This window comes from Lissotriton helveticus, chromosome 2_2 (genome assembly GCF_964261635.1).
Source record: "Lissotriton helveticus chromosome 2_2, aLisHel1.1, whole genome shotgun sequence".
Lineage (NCBI taxonomy): Eukaryota > Metazoa > Chordata > Amphibia > Caudata > Salamandridae > Lissotriton > Lissotriton helveticus.
This window is the reverse complement of record NC_136060.1, coordinates 349,133,188-349,157,215: the sequence shown is the minus strand read 5'-3', so window position 1 is coordinate 349,157,215 and position 24,028 is coordinate 349,133,188. Positions and strand designations below refer to the sequence as shown.

General features: G+C 41.9%; 1 protein-coding gene across 5 annotated transcripts in view; it reads right to left on the bottom strand.

The window, feature by feature from the left end:
* Positions 1 to 24,028, bottom strand: part of SORCS2 (sortilin related VPS10 domain containing receptor 2) — a 2,165,153-nt gene that overhangs the window by 324,628 nt on the left and 1,816,497 nt on the right. For all 5 annotated transcript variants that reach the window (XM_078678523.1, XM_078678525.1, XM_078678524.1 and 2 more), the window contains exon 11: positions 13,183 to 13,285. In XM_078678523.1, the coding sequence (XP_078534649.1) occupies positions 13,183 to 13,285 (103 nt within the window). The remainder of the gene's footprint in view (positions 1 to 13,182; positions 13,286 to 24,028) is intronic.

The window sequence follows — 24,028 nt, the reverse complement described above, 5'->3', positions numbered from 1 at the left end:
GCACCCTGCTAGGGTGCTTTCTTTCATATTAAATTTAAAGCCTGCTTATAATTTAAAATGGCTTTTACAAAGTATTTGAAACCCATCTCTGTGAGGTTCAGCCGCGTGAGAAATCGCAAGAGTGAATGAAATAATAAATGTGAAACCTCGGCAGATGAGATCCAGGGCGGGTAGTTTAGGGGTCACAGGGTCAGATGACTGACGGCTTGGAGTAAATACATCAAGCCAGGGCTTATCTGTAAATCACATCACTGTGTTCTATTAATGCAGCGCGGTGAAGAGGAATTTTCTCTTACTATGATGGATCACTTGCGTCACCAGAGCATCCATCTTTTGCAGCGGGTACCCACAACATCTTAATTAACTATTGTTTTTATGGGCAGGCAACAGCAGGACTTCATTACAACACTGCATGAAGCATACTCCAAAGTCAAGTTAATACTGTGTCAGCCACTCTTAAGGGGGAAGATGTATCTACAGAAATAATGTATCCATGTCACCTTGATCCAGAAGGCAATTCTTCTCTCGAAGCATCCCTTTCTTTAAGCAAATGGCTCAAGTGTGTGGTTTGGAGCATGAGCTAACCTTGCAGACACTACACTAACTCGCACAATGGCTGGTAGTTTCCTGGTTCAAGTACGTTTATAAAGAACGGAAGTAAATGTTTTTAATAGTGCTAATGGTGGGGGTACACGCCAAGCTATGATGGTCATTTAAGGGAAATTTCTAAAGGTTTTTCCACATGGAGAAAAAAGAAAAAAAAAAGGGTTTCAAGTTCAAATACATTTTTATTTCACAGTTCTACGTGCAGATATGCACATTCCCATTTGCTGAAATGGTAACTCAAATGAGTACTTCTGAGAATCTGCAACATGTGTGTATATCAAGGAATAGTTACTTTAAGTTCAGTTGTCATGAGTAATGCTATCAATGATGTCACAGAAAAAGTCATGAGTGTTGAAATATGTGAGGTCATAAACAGTGCTTGGTGATGGTGCAAGTTATTGTTACTTGAAGTAACTATAACTGTTGAATTTCAGTGTTTCTTTAGTTAAAAGCTTTACATTTAAACTGAAATTTTTACTTAACTATAACGGCCCTTTAACCTTAGTTTTTTTCACCGAATTTCTGAGTTTTTTTTAATGCAAAGTAAGATATTATTTATTACTATACCCAACATTGACATCACTTTAACCTTTATTTTTTTCAGTGAATTTCTAGGGTTTTATGTAAAGTAATATTTTATTACCATACCAACGGCCATACTCTGCGTCCAACACCCCATGGGCAGCCAACCCACCCTAAACCCCACATCCTGCCTATTTGTGGTACCTCACCATAGAGACTGAGGTCAGACCACCTTTTCAACTTTTTTTCTAATCCTGTGAGATGCTTGCAGGAGGCAGGATGGCCCCTGCTCTCCAGTGAGGCTACTGCAGGAAGCTCATGGGATCGCAGAACCCTGCCCCCCTACCAAATATACAAGGTTAAGGGAGTCAGGGTACCCCTACCGTGCTCGCTTATACCTAATTTGTTTGATTTGTAGGACACAGGGAGCAAGTCCCCGTGCCTTGAAATGGCGGCTGAAACATTTATCTTCATGTTGCAGCCAGCCAGTCATAGCACTAAGAGTGAGGAGGCAGATGGGAAAAAAGCCCTCTCAGCCAATCAGATTGCTCTGTTATTTGTAATCGTCTCCGGCAAACCCAAGGGTCCAGATATACAAAGTGTGTGGTAAAAAATGGGGGTGGTACCCGAATATTGTAAACATATTGTCTGACATCATTTACATGCCCTAAACATTGTCTATTAAATTATTTCCCACTTCAGAGCAGTGGCCTATAGGGCAATCAGGCAATTCCCCATGGGCTGGTCAGACAGGTTAGTTTGTGAGCCACAACTTCCCCAAATTGCGAATATGGGTCACTATTTTAGCTGCCTAACTCACTAATGGGGGTCACTTTTATTGACTTGTCCGGAGGTATTTTCTGTCCCAGTCCGGCTGGCCTCCTTGGAAATAATGATGTTAAATACACACAAAATGGGATGACATTTTGTAAAAAGTATATGTATCACGATATTTCCGTCACATTTATGTACGATATTCTGACATACAGCCCCATAAAGTTATTTAAAGATACTAAAGAAGAGAATTGAATTAAATAACTCCCCTACGCCGCAGCAAAGTTTCATCACACGCGTTAAAGTGTTCTATTTTTGTGTACTGCACGTTTCTTCCAGTGTGGTTGCAAGCAGTAAATGCCATCCTTTAAGGAAGCAAGCTGTCAAGCTGACAGTGCCTTTACAATGCACTAAAGACAAAACTAGCTCAAAATTGCCTCTGAGTGAGACATTCTCCAACATCAATTGCCTCAAAAACAACAACACGTCTTTCCTTTTCAAACCTTTAAAAGCAAAAGATTGGATTAGAAACAGTATTCTTTAAAGAGGAAGTGAGAAAAACTGCCAAAGAATGGGTATTGTGTTCTCAATAAAATCAAGACCACAGCCTGGGCTGCTGGCTTCTAATAAATACAAGTTCAGCTACCTTCGCGCCTTGATAATTGTCGTGGAAGAAACATGGGGCCTATCATGAAGAGCTGTATCGACTCAGTACAGACCAATGCGCTTGTATTTCTTTATTTTTTTGCGTATTAGGGGCCATATCATTACCTGCTCTGCTGCCTCAGCATACAGCCAGCGCCTGTGTGTTTTTCTACCTCTGTCTGAGTTGTGCTTTCTAAAATAATAAACTAACTCAGAGAAACATCAGGTTAGATGAATTGATTGTACTCACTGCAGGCGCTTAAAAACACGCCCTCTTTAGTTGGCAGAGCCCATCATGATATGCCTAAGGTGGCTAAAGTTTGTGGGCTCGATTCACAAAGGTAAACTGAGACGAAAGTCTAACTTTATGACTTTCGGTATGCACAAAGGGCATTTATAAGCAGTGGGGGCTCCTTGGCTAAGGCAGAGGTGTGTCGCCCCACTGCTTTTTTGCAGAGTGAAAAAAGGAAAAATAAAATGATAGTAACTTGAGGTTATTATCAATTTGGTTTTCCCCGTTGCAGCGTCTTTGAGGGACGGGGCTGCTCTCAGAGCAGGGGAAGAATGGTTTGCACTCCCTATGTGAGCATGAGTGCTTGGCCGGCCATCTAGGGCAGCCCAAAACAGTCATGCACACATACTGTGTTCTCCATGTAGGCTCATTACAGCCTGTTTGGAGAACATGCCCACCCCTCCACCCCCTGGCTGAGCGCTGTATCAAGTGATTTCTTGTAACCCATTTTCCCCACCCGCCCCTTCCCCCAACAACGCCCCCCTGCTGCTAACAGGTAGCAGCCTCCAATGTTTACAAGTAGTAAAGTTAGACTTTTGTCTCAATTTTGGTCTCAGTTAAACTTAAGGCTAAAACTTAAGTTTGACTGGGACAAAAGTCTAACTTTACTACTTGTGAATGCCCTTTGTGAATACTTAAAGTCGTAAAGTTAGACTTTCGTCTCAGTTTACCTTTGTGAATCGGGCCCCATATATAAAACTCGGAAATTCACTGAGTAATTCATAAATTTTAGACAGCACAAGTCGGAAACAAAGAGAGGCAATCTGTTTCCAACATGTATTGACTGTGTTGTTTGCATTAACCTCGAAAAATTCTGGGCTACAATTATTAAATGTAGACATCTCAAATGTAAAAAACAGACGCTTGGCTTTGTGCTGTGCCAGTGTAGCTCTTCATGATAAGAAACATGGACTATATTCCTCTCTCCCTTTATCTGGCTCATAACCAACTTCATTCTTCTTCCGTTATTGTAAAAACATGCCACAATTTTAGTTCATGGTTCTTACTGTACCTATTGGACCTGGTCCTCTGTGCAGGCTCGCCCCCAAACTTTTTTGCCTTCACCCCTCCTGTTTTCTGAACCCTTTTTTGTTGGTTTTAGGACTTTGTACACTTTACCACTGCTAACCACTGCAAAAGTACTTGTACTCTCTTCTTTAAACATGGCAACATTGGCTTGCATCTAATTGGCACATTAATTTGCTTGCAAGTCCCTAGTTAAGTGGGACTCTATGTACTCGGGGCCTAATTAAATGCTACCAGCACTTATTGTGCCACCCAGGCGGCTTTAGGGCAGTGCCACAGGTGCGGCCACACTGGGTGCTAACCTGTGGAGGGGACACTGACCTCGAGGGGGTGCTGTGTTTGGCAATAACTTATAATTGGAGAGATGAGGGGCACTTTAGCCAGGTGGTAGTGAGAGAATTCAATTCAAGGAGGTAGTCATGGGGTGTGGTAGCACCCAAAATGATTGTCACACTGGGAGCCACCAGCACTAGTGCCACCCACTCAGATAGGCCTAACATGCCTCTGGTCTGTCAATGCAGACTGTGTGTGAGGTTTTAAACTGCCAGTTTGGCCTTGCAGAACAATCCTTTTGACAGGCCTAACCCTTAATTTTTAATAACTGTAACTCCCCTCTAGGGTGAGCCCTAAACAGCCCTTGGGGCATGATTGGTGTCTGAGAAATTGTAATTTAAAACCCTCTTGAATGGGTCAGATTTTAAGTCACAATTCTGAAAGTGACACTTTTAGAAAGTTGTGTTGTTTCAGACATACAAGAGAAACCCAATGATATCTAGGGATCAAGGGTAGTTGATGTTATAAGGAACAAGGGTCCCTAAACACTAGATAAGAAAAGTAATACTCTGGGAGCAAAAGGAATGCTCAGGAAATATCTGAGCAATTGTTTTAAAAAAAAGTTTATTATTACATGAAAGTAAAATTGGTTTGTAGGGGTAGGTACCCCTGCGGGCGCACCTGAACAGGTATCAAAAGAACACACAGGCAAAAAGGTTTGAGACAAAAAGAATTATATAAGAACAAATCCACACTTCTGTAAAACCCAACTCTGCTGCACCCCATCAATTTTGCATAATCAAAAGGGTCAGAGTGATTAGGTCGATAACGTTTCAAGCAACTAAACATGTTGGTTCATCAGCAAGACAATACAGTGTTTGGATACATAAACCAATGATGAAGTAAGTTTAATCAAAATAAGAACCTCCAAAAACAAGGGGGGGGGGGTGGGGTGGGGGTAGGAAGAAAACCAGAAACAAACCAAAAATGAGAAAAAGAAAGTAAAAGGAAAAATCGTCAATTTAATTGTAATAAAATTCTGAGAATTCTGCAATAAGTGAGAGATCCATGGAAAAAGGTCTCTATTACTGTGCTCAGTTGTGACCGAAACATGCAGAAAGTCACGTAAAGTGCCTATCAAGGTGGGAACGATGTTCATTATAGCATGAAGCATTACCCAGGAATTCCATGCAATGCTCCCTTCCAATCAAACAACCTGCTAGTGAAGTTCTCAATTATAAGTGAGTCACATGCAGATTGGTGAATAACACGTGATAAACACACCAACCGTAGGAATTACATAAGGATAACTGGATAACATGGCCGCACCAATAGCTAATCGAGGAAGTTCAACCGAGTGTCTTCTCATCCACTTAATACGTTCCCAATAGAGGAAATACCTGGGGCGCTATCAGAAAAAATCAAGTATTACATGCAAATATGGCCAGCCCTTGTAGTCCCCTGGGGAAAACTAATAAACCTACATACCTAATTCTAATCAATCTAGCATAGAATGTTGGGTGAAAACCGGATGGAAGTAACCGGAAAGGCGGGACATTGCCCAATGTCAGATGGTTGGAGACTCTTCTGTCCTGAGGCTTTAAACAGGAGGCCAGCCAACTAGCCCTGGAGTCACTCTGGTGGTCCTGGGTTAAAGATGCACGCCAAGTCCTTTCACTCAAGCAGCAGGGTAGCAGATTGGCAGTCCTTCTAGCACAGCAGTTCTGCAGTCCTTCCACAACTTCAGAGTTGTACTGAAGGAACTGAAGATTTTGAGGGTTCATTATTTATGCCTAGTACCCACTTTAAAGTGGGAGAAGCTCCTGGAGGAAATCACAAGTTCAAGCTGACCATAATGAAGGGCCGTCAGATACAGGGTTCAGGTTAGTCCTGCTGAAAAGTTTCCTTCTCGATCCAGGGCAAAGAGTCCTGTTCGCGGTGGAGGGGGCCGTGAGGTGCAAGAAAGCATTGCGAATGGTCATCGATGTAGGGCAAAGAGCAGGTCTGGCATTATAGATGGGCGTTGCTGTCGCACGAAGATCCTCTTGTGATTGCGAACGGTCAGGCCGGAGCTATGTGGTGGCACTCCTTATGAGCGGTCGAGGCTGTAGCGTGAATAGTCGGTTTGACGGAACTCTGCGTTAGCAGACAGTACGAGAGACATGCTTTTGGCCTCAATTCAGCTCCACTGAAGTTATACCAAGGGTTCAGGACATGAGAGGCACCACTTGGGGGTCAAGGGTTGGCTCCAGCTGGATATAGGTGCTGGTTGAGGTGTTTGGGAGCCTGTTATGTCCCTGTGGCTCTGAACAGGAGGCCAGTAGACTAGCCCTTGGAGTCACTCTAGGAGCCTGGGGTTCAGGTGCAGGTTCAATCCCTCTGTCTCAGGTAGGATGGCAGTAGGGAAGCAGTAGTCCAGCAAGGCAGTAGTTGCAAGGCAGCAGTCTTGCAGAGTGGCAGACCTTTCAGCTGCACAGCAGTTCTACCTGGCAGCGTCTGCCACAGCCAGAGGTGTACTGAAGAGTTGGTGCCTGAGGTCCAATATTTATACCAGGCACATCCTTTGAAATGGGAGAGTCTTCTAGAAGTTCCCTTTCAAGTGCAGAGGTTTACTGCCTCCCCTGCCCTGTCTCCAGACTAACTACAGGGGGACTGCAGCCGTTTGTGGGGAGACAGGACACATCCTATTCAAGTGTAAGGAGGGCTGTGCACAGGTCGGTCCTCCCATCCTGCCTGTGATGGCATATACAGGCACACCTAGCTCTCTATTGTGTGTGGTTGTCTAGGAGGAATGCACACATCCCAACTGTCAGCTACACCCATTCATGTGACCTTGAGGCACTAAATGTCTAAGGCAGGAAGATTCCAACTTTCTAAAAGTAGGTCAAATAGTGGTTACGTCCGAGTGTGGCCAGATCGGACGTAGTTAAATCTAAAAAAAGAAGAGGGATCTGGCCAACTTGTTTTTATGTCCTGCTGTTTATTCAAGCAGGCATATGGACCAATATAAATGTATTTTCTTGGTTCTGGCTCAATTACTTTGCCATATTCATAAACTTACAATCATGTTATTATTTTCATGTGAGCAAGTACAAAAAATGATACACCGTACATTTTGCGTTGAATAACACAAGTGAAAAACAAATCACGTTGAACACCACAAGTGATAATATACTCACAGATTGAAACAGTGAAAGAAATCCATAACAAAAGTAAAAAAGAAATTAATAACAGTACAACTGCAATCTCATTAATCAATAAACATATCACACCAGTCTTTAGTTTCTGAGAGTTAACCTCACAGTGCTTCTCATGACAAAACTATTTCATTAAACTTTTAAGAGAAGAACTGGCCATGGAGATAACGCTCTAAGTCAACGGGGATGATGAGAGCGTTATTAACTATCCCTTTTTGTGATTTCTTGGGACTTCTTTGACAAGTTCCTTCATGGATTTCTTATTGGACTGGGCCGACGCGTTTCAAATCCCTATTTGAGTCAAGGGATTTTCATCAGGGCAGTCACACGGTGTAATCTGAAATAACACTGTACTTCATGCTGTGTTCTTCTTTTTCATTGTGAAGACAGCTATTCAAGTTTTCAGTTCTCTATTGGACTTGAGACGTTGTTTACTGACAATTTACTGTGTTGTGTTGAGAGTCCTGTTTACTTGAGGAAATAAATCCTAAAACGCTCGAGTGGATGGTTTTTCGTAGCAATGAAAGCTATTTGAGCTGCGAGCCGGGACATTTATTGCACTCTGAGATTAAAACGAGCTGGGACTTTATTGTTTCGAACGTGGACGTGACAGCATCAAGGTGACTGAGACACAACACCATCTCAATGAAAGTTCATCAGATACTTTATCTGATTACAGCAACAGTAGAGGGAGCATGAGCGAGCGAATACACTGCATTGCAGCACTGCATCCCCCGCTCATTCCCCCATAATCGCCGGGACTTACATCTAACATCCAAATCTGCCCCCAAAAGATACGGGTACCCTGGAGCTTCAGCAGGTAGTGGCCATCATGTTTATGGCCAAGCGCCATCCCTCAAGACTATATAAGTGTTATATTCAGTTGTTAAACCCTTCGTAGTATAATCGTTTGCTGTTAAAAAAGTGAAGCCAAAATGCTCAACCACTGTTAATTGACCTAAGCCCTTCTGCAAAGCCACCATGGAGAATTTGTGCAGATATACTAAGGAGTAATGCTGAAAGATGGCCTTAGTGGCATCATCACTGACCATTTGAGCAATGATGAAAACAATGCACTGGTAGCAGGTTTGAAGCATTAACTATGCATACAAGACATCATAATGTACTGGTTGTTAACACTGGCCTCATTCAACGCATGATGAGGTGCCTGCGATCTGGCTCAAACAAATCAGGATCTGCAGCAGAACTTTGTATTTGGAGATTTCACCTAAAACTGAGGACTAATCAGAGGATTTTTTTCAGATATTGTAATGAGTCAGGAAGTGATGGGATATAATAGTCTTTCCATGGAAGTAGGAATTGTAAATATTGTGAATATTCGCTAATATATATAAATATATTTCTAATTCTGTTTATTGAGGTTTGTATACAGTAACAAAAGAGGTCAAGTACAGTTACATATAATAGCCTATAGCACAATCACCGGCTTTAGTACTCACAAAAACTGGGAAATAGGAAAGGAAGGGAAAAGGGGGGGAACACTCAGAAAGATAACAATTGAGCAAGCAGCTACTAGTGTATCTCCACTCTGTAATGTAATGTAAAAAGAACTTATAAAGCGCAACTAACACCTGGCGGTTTCTTGGCGCTAAAACATAAAGAAAACAGACAATCCGTGGGGCTGAGAGCGTTAGTTGTAGGCGTTGCGGAACAGGTGGGTTTTTAGAAGGGACCTGAAGTGGATTAGGGGGGAAGCCAGTCTTAAGCCTAGAGGGAGGGCGTTCCAGAAGGACGGGGCAAGGAATGAAAACCTCAGTGCACCAGTACTCATGTTAGCAGGGAGAATCAGAGCAATAACACCTAGGACCTTATGTAGTCTGAGTCTCAGAGGAAGGGGCCTCCAGCCGAGCAATGGCCATCAGGTTTGTATCAGTGTCACTCTCTACATCGGCAAACTGCATGCTCAAGTGGCCTTCCAGGGTGGACCAAATATCTTGGGGGCGGGATCTCACAGACATCATGATCCAGTACGCCGTAAGTTGTTCTTGGCAATAGGTCACATCGTACAGCCACCCAGCCTTGCGTGGCACTGGATGTCGTCCCCAGTGCATCGCCACCTGGCGCTTCACTCAAGAGGCATATCATGGCCGTCAATTTACTCATGTCCAAGGGGACATCCTTTATGTATCCCAATAGCGCAACCTTCAGCGAGAGCTCAGTCGCTTGCCCATCTATAGCTTCAAAAATCTCAAGGCAAAATCTCTGCACAGCTGAGCAGTCCTACAGCAGATAAAAAAAGTGCACACTAGGGATCGTGCAGCATAGACATTGCGCATCTTCAATTAGCCCCATGTGAAATAACTGATCCGGAGTATGATATAATCTAATTAAATACTTGAAATGCACCAGACATAGTAGGTAGGCGATAGTGCCCAAGATCGAATATAGTAGTATTTCCACTGATTGTCGGTGTGTGTGTGTGTGTTGGGGGGGCAGATCTGCCTCACATGTAGTTTGTGGTCTGGGGACAATTATCCGCATAGTCTCCTGAATCCTGGCATAGAGTCTCATTACTAGCTTGCGCGAGGATGGTCAGGTGAGGATTATTTCTAGCACAGGGAGTGCAGTAGTGGCCTCAGGGAAGGAAGCGTGCAGCATTTGGGTGCCAGCTCACAGCTGATAATAGAATATTTGCTAATATTTAATGCTCTTTGGCTGGGTGGGTGAAAATTGCAATAAAATCATAAGTCTATGTAAATCTGTCGGCCTTGTTATTTATCAAAAGGTTATGCATAACATTAGCATATTCTATATTTCTGATTTCATACTTTCAAAGTCAGAAATAAAATATACTTGGTTACCGCACCACTATGTCTACAGTCCAAAGGAATGGTAACCATAATATATAGAATTATAGATGGTTAACTGTGAATAACAGGGACATTTTTTACCAGGGGTTTATGAGTGGCACCAAATAGACAACAAGAGTTGTCTATGTCGCTAAAAACCCCATAGAGAAAAACACACCCATTATTCACATTTTAGCCATCCATCATTTTCTGTTATATATGGTCTCCTCAAATCATCTGCCTTTGCTTCCAACATATAAGTAGGGCAGAATAATAATGAGGAGCCAAACATGACATTAAGAACCTGCCCCCTGTCAACCACATTTGCCCATCCCTGACTGTAACAAATCGGGTTACTGGTTGAGGGGTGTGAAGTCCTACCCAAGCGGAAAACACAATCATTGTCAAGGTGAAGTCACAAACAAACCCTAAATTAACCCCGGGCTCAACCCTCTGGGAGCTTGGCACAGAACAGTCACGCTTAACTTAGAGGCAACGTGTAAAGTATTTATGCAGCACTACAAACAGGAATAAAGTGAATCACAGCACCCAAAAAAATCCTACATCAATTTAGAAAAAATAGAGTACAATTTATTCAATAATTTAATATCAAAACAATAAAAATCCAATCAGAAGAACTGGAGCTATGCAATTTTAAAGATTTAAGTAGAAATGGTGTAAAAAAGCAGAAAGCGCCATCTGTAGATATCTGGTCACGTTAGAGCGGAACAGGCATAAGTTCACGCTGATTGTGATAGAGCACGGGCCAGCTACAGAGACTCAGCTAGGCCCACTAAACAAGAGTACCGTAACTCCTGGTCGCGAAGAGTTGCAGAGTGCTGTGTCAAGGATGAGTCGCACAGCTAAGGCGATCCGAGGTCCTGGTCAGAGATGCGTTGTACAGCGTCGGTTCCGAGGAGCTGCAAGACTGCGATGCAATGTCCTGCATCATTGATGAGGGAGCTTGCTATGTGAAGTCCTGCATCGAGGATGCATGGTGCACCAGCTGGTTCCAAAGGGCGAGGGCCATGTGAAGTCTTTGTGCCGGGAAAGTCCATGCAACAGAGGCGAGACGTCTGTTCTTCTCGGGGTTGGGCCTCGCAGCAGAGAAGCGTCAGCTCTGCTGGGGCCACAGATGAGTTGGCAGAGCACCTTCAGGCCCAGTTCCAAGGGTTCGGGACTGTGTTGACCCCACTTGGCAGGGTAGGACTCACAGGTAATAGAGTCCAGGTAATGGGTTCGAGGTTGTTGGAACCCTTTTATGTCCATGAGGCTTCTGATCAACTAGAAGTTTTAGTCACTCTGAGGTCCTGGGCTTAGAGATGCAGGTCCAGTCCTTCCCACCCAGGCAAGAAGGCTGCAGGTCAGCAAAGCAGGGCAGCAGTCCTTCATATCAGCAGTCTAGCAGAGTGGCAGTCCTGCCTACAGTACAGCAGTCCTTCTTCCTGTCAGAGTCCACATGTCCAGAAATGCACTGAAGAGTTGGTGTCTGAGGTCCCATATTTATACCAGGTGCCCACTTTGAAGTGGGAGAACCTTCCAGAGGATTCCACCCCAGGGGTGTTTGGAATTTCCTGCCTCCCTGCACTGCCCCCAGAATGTCTGGGGTCACAACAGACTAGGGTTAAACCCCTTTGTGAGAGTGATCAGGCAGGACCTTTGTGATGTGTAAGTGTTGTAGGTGACTCCTCCCTGCCAGCACCTACCTAACGCGTGTCTCAGTTTCTGCGAGCAATACACAAGACCAACTGCCAACTACTCCTAGTCATGTGACCCAGGATACAGGCAGAAGGTAACTCCAATGTTATCATGGGGGATAAGTAGGCCTTGCGGTAGTGACAAATGAAGAGTGCATGTCTAAATTGTAACTACAATTAACCTTGCCCTCGGGGCTGTGTAGGGCCTTCCTCAGGAGGTGACCTCTATGTATGAAAAAGGAAGATTTGAGCCTGGCAAGCAGTTTATATTGCAAAGTCAAAATGACATTTTAAAACTGCAAACACAGGCTGTAGTGGCAGGCCTGAGACATGTTCAGATGGGCCAATTAAGTTGGTGGCATAATCAGTGCTGCAGGCCAACCAGTAGCATTCCATTTACAGGCTCTGTGTATCTGTGGTACCACTCTACTAGGGACTTACAAGTAAATTCAACGTGCCAATTGGGTATAAGCCAATGACACCAGGTTTTTACTAGAGAGCACAAGCATTTAGTATAAGCTAGCAGTGGTAACATTCTCAGAGTCCTAATGTCAGCAAAAACGAGATCAGCAAGAATAGGAGGGGTGCAGGTAACAAGTTTGGGGGAAGACCACCCCAAGGCTGGCAGGTCTAACACTGCCACAATCCAATTATTAAGTAAAAATATCTGTCCTCCGGCCATTCACCCCCACTACCATACCACCTGTGCATTGTCACTTTGAGCGCCGAGAGCATCACTGCACTGACATTGTCTCTGTGAGAACTGCTTGTCGGTGGTTGCTTTTGCCTGCCAGTGCAGGTCTGCAGGCGGCGTAGGTGCAGCATCACCTGTGCTCTCCCACTTCCCTCAGGTACATGGAGACCCTTGAGAGGCAAAAGAAAGTGGGTGAGACCACTAACCACCATTCCACTGGGTCTCTGGAGATCTGGGAGAGGAGGTGGAACAAAGGGGAAGTGAGTGCTTCCCATTCTGATGTTACCACAGTGGAAAATCACTTTGATTACCCACCGTTGTGATGTCACTGAAAAGAATACTTAGATTTTGGTCTGCTTATTCTTAATAGAGATTTCCTATCGAAGACTTATATAATAATATATGAAAACTTCATTGCACAATTTTCGATAAAGCAGTTTTCTTTTCAACCTGACAGGAAATTACAAAAGTAAAATGACATCCTATTGTAGTTTAATATCTCACAGGTACTAAAATAAATACATGGTTCACCTTCAAATTAGTATGAGAGCCCATTCTGGAATCATAGAAAATGTGGGCATGGTAATACATCTAACACCCATGAAATCATACTGGGCTACTGAAAAAAAAGTGTAATGTATGGTACCTGCTCCCATGATAAGGCCTGGTGCAGTATCCTTAGTATGAACTGTTCCAGAAACGTAAGGATTGTCTGCCCATCGGAGGTGAAGATGAAGGTGGCATTCCGGCTGTAAGAATGATCAAGTACAAATCAGGGACTATCTTCAACTTCAATAGGTGTAAAGAGTAAAACCATGAAATAACAGAATTAGAGAAATAACCACATAGAGGACACTCTGCAAAATTAAAGAACATCAAATGCATTTAGGACATAGTTGAAAACTTACATAAATATATATACTTTTCTTATAATAAACAAGACTATATCCGTGATATAGCTAACAAAAAATAAAGGTTACAATCAAAGCACAAAAATGTGCTTATTCTCTTGCAGTAACCACAGCTATAGCCTTGGTAAATAATGCTGCATTGGAAAAAAAGGAACTTAACCAGCTGCAATACGTTTTTGTTTTGTAAATGCTCATCATCACCTTTGTGGGTTTGATATTGTAGGAATGACAAGATTGATTAAGATTCGATTCTGTAAAATAAATGTAAGTATGGAGTACTTATATCACATCCAAACTAATGACTCATTTATTGGAATTGAACCATTGAAGGGAGGAAATCCTCGTAGACCATGCTGGAGAAGGTGAATCCAAGTAGGGATATTTAGGTCTTTAAGTCTTAGTTGAATTTCTATTTATTCCTTACATTGACATGTGCTGTTAAACCAACATATACTGCACATAGAAGAGCAACGATGGGTATATAAAATGAATATAGACAGATATGGCCTAAACGATGAGGTACAGTGGTACCTGATATAAGCACAAAATCACCTTTAAATGTGCATTATATTTATGTAATAATCTAATACTGGCCATGAAGTTGTTAGCCCTTTAAGGATATGCCCCCATCCTCATTTCATTTGACTAGTGGAATATGTCCCGAAGGTTGTATTGTGTTAATTAATTTTTTCATTTACTGAGAAATAGCATTCGTTTGTTTTAACACTTCTAATTGCATTATCTCAAAATTGTAGTGTTTTCCAATGAAATAAATTAAGAACAGTGCTACTGTCAAAAGCCTAGCCTTAATTATTTCACAGATAGGCAAAAAATTTGAAATAAAACAATCATCAACACACCCTAGATACCTAGGGGTTAATCTTTTACCCCCAACACCCTACCCCTATACCCTAAACTCTTAACCCCTACTAATCATCCAATAGCTAACCCCGAAAACCCTTAACCATATACTCTTAAAACTACACCCTTACCCTACCACATGACCTAAACTCCATTAGACAAACTCCTAATCCAATGCACAACGCTGTCTCTATACCCGACCCCTTTACACCAACTCCTAAACCCATACCCTCAACCTCTAGAAGTAATTCAGTGTACCCTTAATATTATACTTTAACCATTAAACTCCATACCCCATAACCCTAACACTTAAACCCTAACTCAATACAATAACTTTCACCCTACATTCAATACCTTCAGACCTAACACCTAACCATATACCTTGAACCCACATACCCATAAATCCTTAACCCTATAACCCAAAAACTCGATATCCCAAGCCATTAAGCCCATATATTTAACTCTATATTCTGAACCTCAAACCATAACTCCACACCCCTTCCCAGTATACCCTATTGCTTATTCCCAGTTCCTTTAATGCCCATTCCGGAAAACCTTCTTGCCTTTCACACTGTCCATATTTGAATATATTTGAGGAACAAACACTTTTGAAAGTGTTAATTTTCTAAATATTAATTTTGAGAACTAATGATTGGGAAGCGTCATTTTCAGAAGTGGTATTTTATAACTATGAGGTTCATGAGAGGATAGCAGCATCACACACCACTTTGTAATAAAACAATGTAAGATGAACACCATCCCTAAGAACCTAGATAAATTAAATAAGATTTACCACAAACTCTAAACAGGATGTAACAGAATATGGCCCTTGAGTTTGCCATTTATAGCCCATAAAGTGACATAATTCTGCTGCTGAGGAATGCCATGCCACATATAAAGTAAAAGAAAGTAACTCATTATGGCTCATTATCTTTCTACAGTTTAAGGAAGTACAGGGATATCTTTTTTTTAGATATTCCAAGGGAGACAATCTACAATAACATTTAGAAAGAACTCCTATTGCAACCTGCGAAAAAAGGGCTAAAAAGCAGGTCTAAGTTTTCTTATCATGCACACTAGCATGTACAATGACCTTACTATTACAACACATCTCTCTTGATGTGCCCATATTCTCAGATGCCATTTGGGAGAGATAGTCTATAGATAACGAGCGTAATAGCACGCGACACCTCAGTGCCCAGTTTTGAGAAGAACGACTACAGAATAGCAATTCCTTGAATGAGAATAGTTCTGATTTAATAATTTTTCATTCTCACGTTCTTCCTTTTTTATACACATAGAGAGATTTTTTCTTGACAAGAGCAGCAGTGAACAACCAACTGAGGTGAGCTTTCAAAACCTGGCTCACTTACATGATTAACAATTTTGTAAAATTAATCACTCCTGGTGAACACCTTCCTTTGAGGGTGGTAAATGTAGCAATTGGGCTGCTGCAATTTGAGACAACCCTAAGGGTCGATAATGTAGTTATTTACAAACGTTAAAAAAATGAAGAATGAAGCTTGTCAATAAGTAAATTATTGAACCAGTGCGTGAAATCCACTTGACAAATATGTTTCTAATGATCTTTCCCATGCATGTTGTGATAATGACTTAAATCATGTTTTCGGGTGTCTATTGTATATTCCTAGTCAGCTAGCGATAGGCTGTAATCCTAGGTGTATGTTTTTATATAAAAAAAACAAATTAACTTACACTGTCCTCATTGCTTTTTGGGGCAGTGTCAGCTTTAACCCTAATATCTTGTCCTGATGAATGCACATGAACATCAGGAACAACACTTAAACGCAGAAACATCTCAACACATCTAGTCCTTCAGGACCAGGATTTGATATTGATTCTTGTTTTTTTAAGAAAAAACATTTTATTTACATTTTGAATGAAAATAAAAGCAAGATCACATTTGACTTCATTTTTCATCTCACATGTCCTACAGTAATATCATTAGTCATTTGAAATCACGTGCAACATCATATTTGTCTGATTTAACTTTACAATTGTTCGGCATTTACCTGTCCAAGGCATACTCAAGAGCTGTACCTCAGTACAGCTCTTGGGATGTGTTTGTGGGCACCCTCTTGCTTCATAGATTGGGGTTTCTAGGGTCATGCAAAGATCAAGAAATCTCCCAAAATGCATTTCCAGATTCTGCTATATATTGTACAATCCATACCCACCCACACACACACCCAGTGCATGTATACAGCATGCACACACTGCACAGCACTGTATCCTTCCTGTAGTGCACCACTCTGAGACACACATACATCAAGCACATGAATTTAACATGCATGCACTGCATCCTTCATGTATTGTACCACTCACAGGTACACATAACCGATGCAAGGAGGAGCCAAAGGAAATGAAGATTGCGATGCAGGGCACGCTACGAAATTCGTTTTAATAATTAAATTGTTTACTTACCTGCAATTATCCATATGCCGGTTTTTAACACCCTCCACCCTGCCCCTCCCCCTCCCCGCTTCCCTGCCCCACCGTAACTCCCTCCACGGGCCGCGGCTGGATCCAATGCTAACATGCAAATGAAGAAAAAGGAAACAGATACACCAATAATAAATAAGAATCAGTTAAATAGAAAGATGTTAAACTGCCTGACCAACTGAAGGTAAACAAAAACTTACAAAGGATATGAAGAAACAGGCTTAAAAAACCAGAAAAGTGCTTTTGACCCCATTAACGAGGAATTCTTGTTTAACGTCCAAGATGAGACGTAACGTAACCAAGTTATTATGATATTACATCACACCCCAGAGGCTTTTGTGTTAGTAAATTGGGCAATGGCGCTTTCTGTGCCCTTAGGAGTATGCAGGCTGTTACTTATGTGACCTATTTATAGGGCCCGATGAGGAAGGAGCAATCAAAAGGATTTGCATTAAAGGGATAACTTTTATACAGAAAATGCAAAAGAACGTGAATGCAGATGGTTCATTAATCTTCAAAGAAAGGAAAATGTAAAAATAAAACCACTGCTTTGAGTGTCTGATTTAAATTTGGCGAGTTTATAAAGTAAATTGGAGAACATCGGTTTCACATCACACAAGTAGATGTCAGATAGAGTCATCATAATTCCAGGAATATTATAAGTGCAAATCAGGAGACTAGGATCTAAATAATGTGCTAGATATAAATCAGTGGGATACAATAAAACACACTTTTCCTTGTAAAGCCGACTTAATTATTTGAGAATCAGCAACACGTATTTGTAAACTGCGAGCAATATAAATTGCAAACTAAGAAATTTAGAACAAAAAAAGACTAAATAAAATGTTAAGTCAGAGCGCAATAGAAAAAAGATGGTAACAGTGAAATAGCTGAAAACCCAGCAGGCAGGAGGGCTGGATTTAATTTCACCAGGTATTCCATCTGAGATTGAAACAGGGATAGGAGCACACTGCAAAAAACAATAATAATGGATTATTCAAAAACTCTGTGAGAACAGAGAATCTGAAAACAGTTATGCACTCTTAAAATCAAAGTTTAGAATACAAAGAACAATGATCATGTGAAATAGTTTGAATACAATCAGCAAAGAAACGTAAGACTGTGCAGAAAACTGTACTTGCTCGTGTTCTTGAAAGAGAAGATTACAGGAAACATGGTAGGAAATACTGAAGGTAGCTATTATAAATGGGAGGTGTTTCACATATTTTGTTCTTTTCCAATTCTGAGAGGAACTCTAATCAACCTTGAACGCTCATTTGTTTCATTTTGCTATCATAATAACATGCTGCTGGATTTACAGCTTTGTGAGCTCACAGTGTAATGACACACTTGCCAATAATTTTTGTAAAGATAGAATAAAAATACTAGCCCTTTTGTATTTTTATGTGGTGAACCGTATTTCTATTGTGCAAATCTAACAAAAAGCAGTGGAGGGCTGTACAGGGTCAAAATCAGTTGATAGGAGAGGCAGCTGTGGGGCAGTGTTGGGGCCGTCTTGATGAATATAGGGATATTGTTTTAGATCCAGGGTGCGTAGATAAAAAAGGCCAGCTGCCTTGTTTTTTCCGTTTTTACAATTCTTAGGTCCTGATATAAGTTTAGGTGGTGTTTATCACACCTGGTAAACAACATTACCACTGGTTTGTTATTTATCTGATGCGACAAATAACACCTATTACGAGTTTCTGGGGAATAACATACAGATTTTTTTCTTTAACGCATCAAAATCCTCATGCTTAATTTGAGCTGAGGGTTTCTAGTGCTCGGCCTCAACACTTTAGTATCAACTCTGGCTTTTATGACAACCTGCCACACTGGGGCAGCTCCTCCATTAGGGCTGAGGAGCGTCGCCCCAATGTTTTCTCGCACTGGGAGAAGCAGAAACATAAAATGGTATTTTAAATACCAATTTATGTTTATGCTTCTCGCACTGCGAGAAAGCAGAAGGGTATGCCTGGTTGGGGGTGGACGGGTGGGCGGTTCAGGGAAGAGTGGCTTGCCCATGCAGGGGGCCTTGACTGTTTGGTCGTCCCTCTGCGGCTGACCGAACCAATCATGCGCACTCTGACTTTTCTCTATGTAGGCTGCATGCAGCCTACATAGAGAAAATGGCCTCCCCTTAGGTGCCCAGCTGAGCACCGTCCCCAGAAATCACAACCCTGCCATTGCAGGGTTGTGATTGGCTTACGGGATGGGATGGAGGCTGCCTGTAGCTGCTTCCAGTTGGGAAAACGCGGGACCCGGCCAGGAGCTGAGGCAGAGCAGGACCCGGTAAGGTACGTTTAAAAAAAAATTACACCCCCCTTGCGAACCAGCGTGACCCCCGGCCCCACTCACGAGTCAGGTCGGCCACGACTGCTGCCACATGGTGGTGCTGTTTGTCTTATTTTTTTAGGAGCACAACAGCTGTTGTGTAATAATTAAATATACAATAAAATCATTAATACCTGCAAACCATAAGCTATAAGAATAGGTAGGGCAGCATGCATTAGTCATTTTAATGTACATTGAAAGTCTGAATTGTCACACTTGTATGAGTGTGATGGCTAGTAGTGATAGTATTGTCATTGATAGTGCTAGTGGGAGCAATGGGTGGTGCAAGTTGCAGTGGCCTCCTGGCAAAAGTCCGGGTATTTCTTTTTTATTTTTACAAATTAAGCACTGTAATTACCGTATGATTTACCCCTGCTAAATTTCAGCAGGTTTGCCCTGCCAAAATGTAACGATGGTTGAGGTTTTTAACCCATCTGGTCATCATCGGATGCATCATATAACACTCAACTTGTAATTCTGACAAGTGCATAAACAGGGGTTTATGCACAGGTCCGAATAAAGACAGTCTCATAATCAGGCTCTTAGTCTGTAGTCAGAGGGTGCCTTAGCTGCGGGTGTGCCAAAACCCACCAGAGATGGTGAACTTGTCTGCAACATAAGGCGAGATGCTGTTTGTGATGCCTTTGTAAGTGATGCAGCAGACTTTGAAGATGGTGCGAGCTGGTAAGGGGAGCCAATGGTGTTCCATCGGGGTAGGTGTGGTGTGATCACTTTTCTTTAGGCCATGGATGAGACATGCTACGGTGTGTTTGATGCCCATTGCCAGTGTGGAGTGTGCGATGGCATGGATGGAAGAGTAGTAGGATTTAACAGCAGCCCTTAAGTTGCCTTGTGAAAAAACTACATTCACTTTGTTTGGAAAAGAGAGCTAAAACCAGGCCATTTTAGTTTTTTTGGCAATGTGTTCCTTGAGGGTGATGTTGGTGTCCCAGATGAATCCAAGTGACTTGGCATTCAGTGAAAGTTGGGGTTCAAAGCCATCAAGGTGCATTTCATTTAGCCAGGTTTGTACTGTTTCTTGTGTGTTTTTCCTGGCAAATAACAGGAATTCTGTCTTGGTTGGATTGGGCTTCGGGTAGGCGCCGGACATCCAGTTATGGATGATGTGCAGGCAGTGTTTGACACATCGGCTGTACAGAAGTAAAGGAGACTTTCAAGTAAAGTTCTGTATGATCTGCATATTGGTGAATGAATCTTGATGTGATGCTGTTAGAAGACCATAAACGGACTCCATATAGAGGTTGAAAATAATAGAGCACAGTGTGGAACCCTGGTGCACTCTGCATGTGATAGGGATCTTATGACCTTGAGGTGCCCATGTGAACGTACTGGTTTTGGTTGGAAAGGCAGAAGAACCCGGTAGAGAAGCTAGCTATTATGCCACTTGTGCCGGTCCCTACGTGTGCCACCTGGCATCCGCATGTCAGAGTGGGGGGTGATGCTGCCAATTCCCATGACGGCCACCCCTCACGGCTGCAGGTAAGAACTTGTGCTGCCCGGCATGTACAACCCCCCCTAAGTACCACCTGGAAGAACCACTGAAGCTCATTGCTGATAAAGAATTTCATTCGAAAATCAATGAAGGGAGGGTGGTTGACTATGTAGATGACAGCTGACAGGTACAGCAGTATCAAGATGCAGGGTTTTTCTTCTTTTGTGGCCAGAAGGTAATCATCTACAGTGGGTAAGGTAGCAGTCTCTGTACTGCAGCATGATCTGATAGTTGTGCAGGAGATGTTTAGCATTAATGTGATCTCAGAGTTGAAACTAGGCTTCTTTTTAAATCATATTGACAGGTAGGTGAATAAAGGTCCTTTCATTTAGTCCCCATTAATTTTCATCATGCCACCTCTCTCATTGTCCCACCTCCTTTCTCCCCTGAACCAACTCTTCCGCATTCTCCTAACTCATTACCATTAACGTACCTCCATCATTGTCCATGCCTTCTCTACCCTCTGCATTAATTCCAGTCATATTACCTCTGTCAATGTCCCCACTCTTTCTTCTTACCCAATTGCTTTTCCTGGATCATCTCTGTTCACCTATTCATCCCCATTCATTATCTGTCTGTGCTCTTACCTCCTCTACTAATTCCAGCTTTTTCTCTGGATCATCTCCTGTCTCTGTCTCTTTCTTATTGATTCCCTTTCATCATCCCTGCTTTCTCCATGGTGCTTTTTCATTCTCATCATGTTGCCTTAGTACCTTTCCCAGCCTCCTTTCCTCTCCCTGTCATCTCTCCTCTGCCATCCCCATACCATTTCATCATCTCCACCTTCATTCTCTGTACAGAAAAAGCTAATCCTTATGAAGCACACATCTAATTTCTACATGTAAGTGACTGGTGCTACCTATAGAGATTAGGGTGAACTTTGTGAAATACGTTAAGGAGAGGCATGCAGACTCAACAGTGGCTACCAGCATTATACACCCACACTGGGATAGTTATTTAAGCCATAGAAAACAAGCTGGAATGACTAGACTAGGGGAATAAAGGATGTCAATTTGCACGGTAAAGCAACATCCTCCCTGTGATCCACTATGCTGAAATTCCACTTTAAATAAACAGGCCTTTAAAGGCATCTGGTATGTTAATAATTCCCTAAGATCCTGAGGTTGAGTGGAACGTGAGGAAGGCTGTCAGACCTCATTTAATAGCCTAAGTTACTCCCGCCTCATACAGCATGTATTTGTGTCTGACTCAAGGGACCTCTGATAAATGATCAAGGTATTGAAGGCCGCTTCATGAAAGACTTGTGTCTAACTCAATAACAACCTAAAGTACTGCAGTCAGCCTTAAGAAAGTGCCAATCACAGCTTTTCAAGGGAATTTGAATGTGGTGTTTCTTTAAAAGCAATCCCTGCTGGGTTTGCCAATGTGTGTCTGTTAATATTTTTGACAAGCACATGCACACATCTGCTTGTGCAACAATTTTTTTCTTCTCTCAAATGACCACATTTTTTTATATTGCTTGTTGTGAAGTGTAAGAAAAAGGCTTAAACAATGTACAATACCACCATAATAAACCACTCATCCATAAGCAAACAAGTGTGCTTTATTAATCACAGTATGTGTTTGTGTTTCTTTTTAACAAAGCTATGATACTATCACTACCAGTGCCAACAACACCACAACTACTACTATCAACACCAATACCACCACCACAAACATAACACCAACAATACTAACGCCAACGATAACACTACTACCAAAGACACCACTAACATACGCTTTCTGAAGCACCATTAATATCACAGCTATAAATACCAACAAAAACACTACCAGGAAAACCAAATCATTACTAATACTAATACTACCAATACTAATACACATATCAGTGGACACACATATTATTCCTCTAAAATTGTTGGCAAATGACTGTGAATTTGAAGTTTTTCAGAGCCAATTGATAAAAGATCAGTTAGTTGCAAGGCGTAACTCAAAGAAAGCACAAGAACAATTGTAGTCTGATAAGAATTTGAGCCTAGAGAAATTAATCGAAAAAGCAAAAAGTATAGAGTCATCCCAAAAGGTGTTGGGATCTGGCAATGGGAGGCAATGAGTGTAAGCAAAATATTTACAATTAAGGAGAACAATTCAGTGAGAGAAACGGTGGTGTAGATGGGAGGAAAGACATGAAGCCCATTTCCACATCGAAGGATTTACCCAGGTTTTGGGAAAGATTGTAAGAAGTGTAGAAGGTTGGGTCATTTTAATAATGTACGTAAAGGAGGGAAGGTAGGAGGACAATTGTTAGACAAGTAAAAGAGGAAGCTAAGGAAGAAGATGATGATCTACAATTGAGAATGGGGAGACAAGTCAAATAAAGGTAATTTAAGTGTGGATAGATGAGAGGATGTTGATTTAACTGTTGATTCTGTAACCAGATTCACTGTCATATTGGATGAGTTGATGTGGGGGAAAAGGAAGCTACAGTTGCCAGATATAACATTGAGTTGATAGGATTCTTCATATCCAAACTGCAATAAAGAAAGAGCAAAAAAGACAAGGTATATGTGGAAAGAAAATAGCACCTGTTAGGGAGGAGGAGGGGGAAAGATAGACTCGTTAGTATGTTATGTTGTTCGAAGACAAGCTGGGACAAACAAAATGGGTGGTACAAAAGATCAAACAGATGAAAGGTGCCATCTCCATCAAACATAGATTATTTAATGTGCCATAATGCATACACAAATAGCTGAGTATAATCACCAGGAAAATGTGCACTGAGGGCATCATTGAACCATAGAGCTTATGCTGTGGTCGTCACCCATAGTGATATCTAGGAAGGATACAGGAGAAATATTCAGGTGTGTGGAAGGTGCCTGACTAAGGCATTTGGATTGAATCACGTCTGTCATTACAGCTCAAGTATCTAGTTGGGATGGCTGCAGGGACAAGAAGACCTGGAATATTTGAGGCACATGACCTCTGGAAAAGGGGCTAAACAAACTTTAACTTGATTGATGGTATCCAATGAGATACCACACTTTAAAACACGGAATTTGTCATCATTCTTGGGAGTATCCAAATTCTATTCTCAATTAATTGAACATTTGCCAGTTAAAATTAAAGTTTTAGGGCACTGTTGAAAAAGAAGGGAGAGTTTGAATGGTCCAGGGAATGTCTTAAATCATTTGGTCCTAGATGTACAACCTTTTTTTGCATGCGCAAACGGGTTTGCGATCCGTTGGCACATGCAAAAAACAAATGGCCCATGTACTAACCCTATTTAGCGAGTCGCAAATGATTTGCAACTCGCTAAATAGGATTAGCGACTTGCTATTCCCTTACTAATAGTCTGAACCCTCTGTAAGACTGTTGTGCAACTTCAATTGCGGTCGCAAAACGGTTGCAGTTTACCACCCTTCTCAGAAGGGTGGTGAAGCACTCTCAAACCC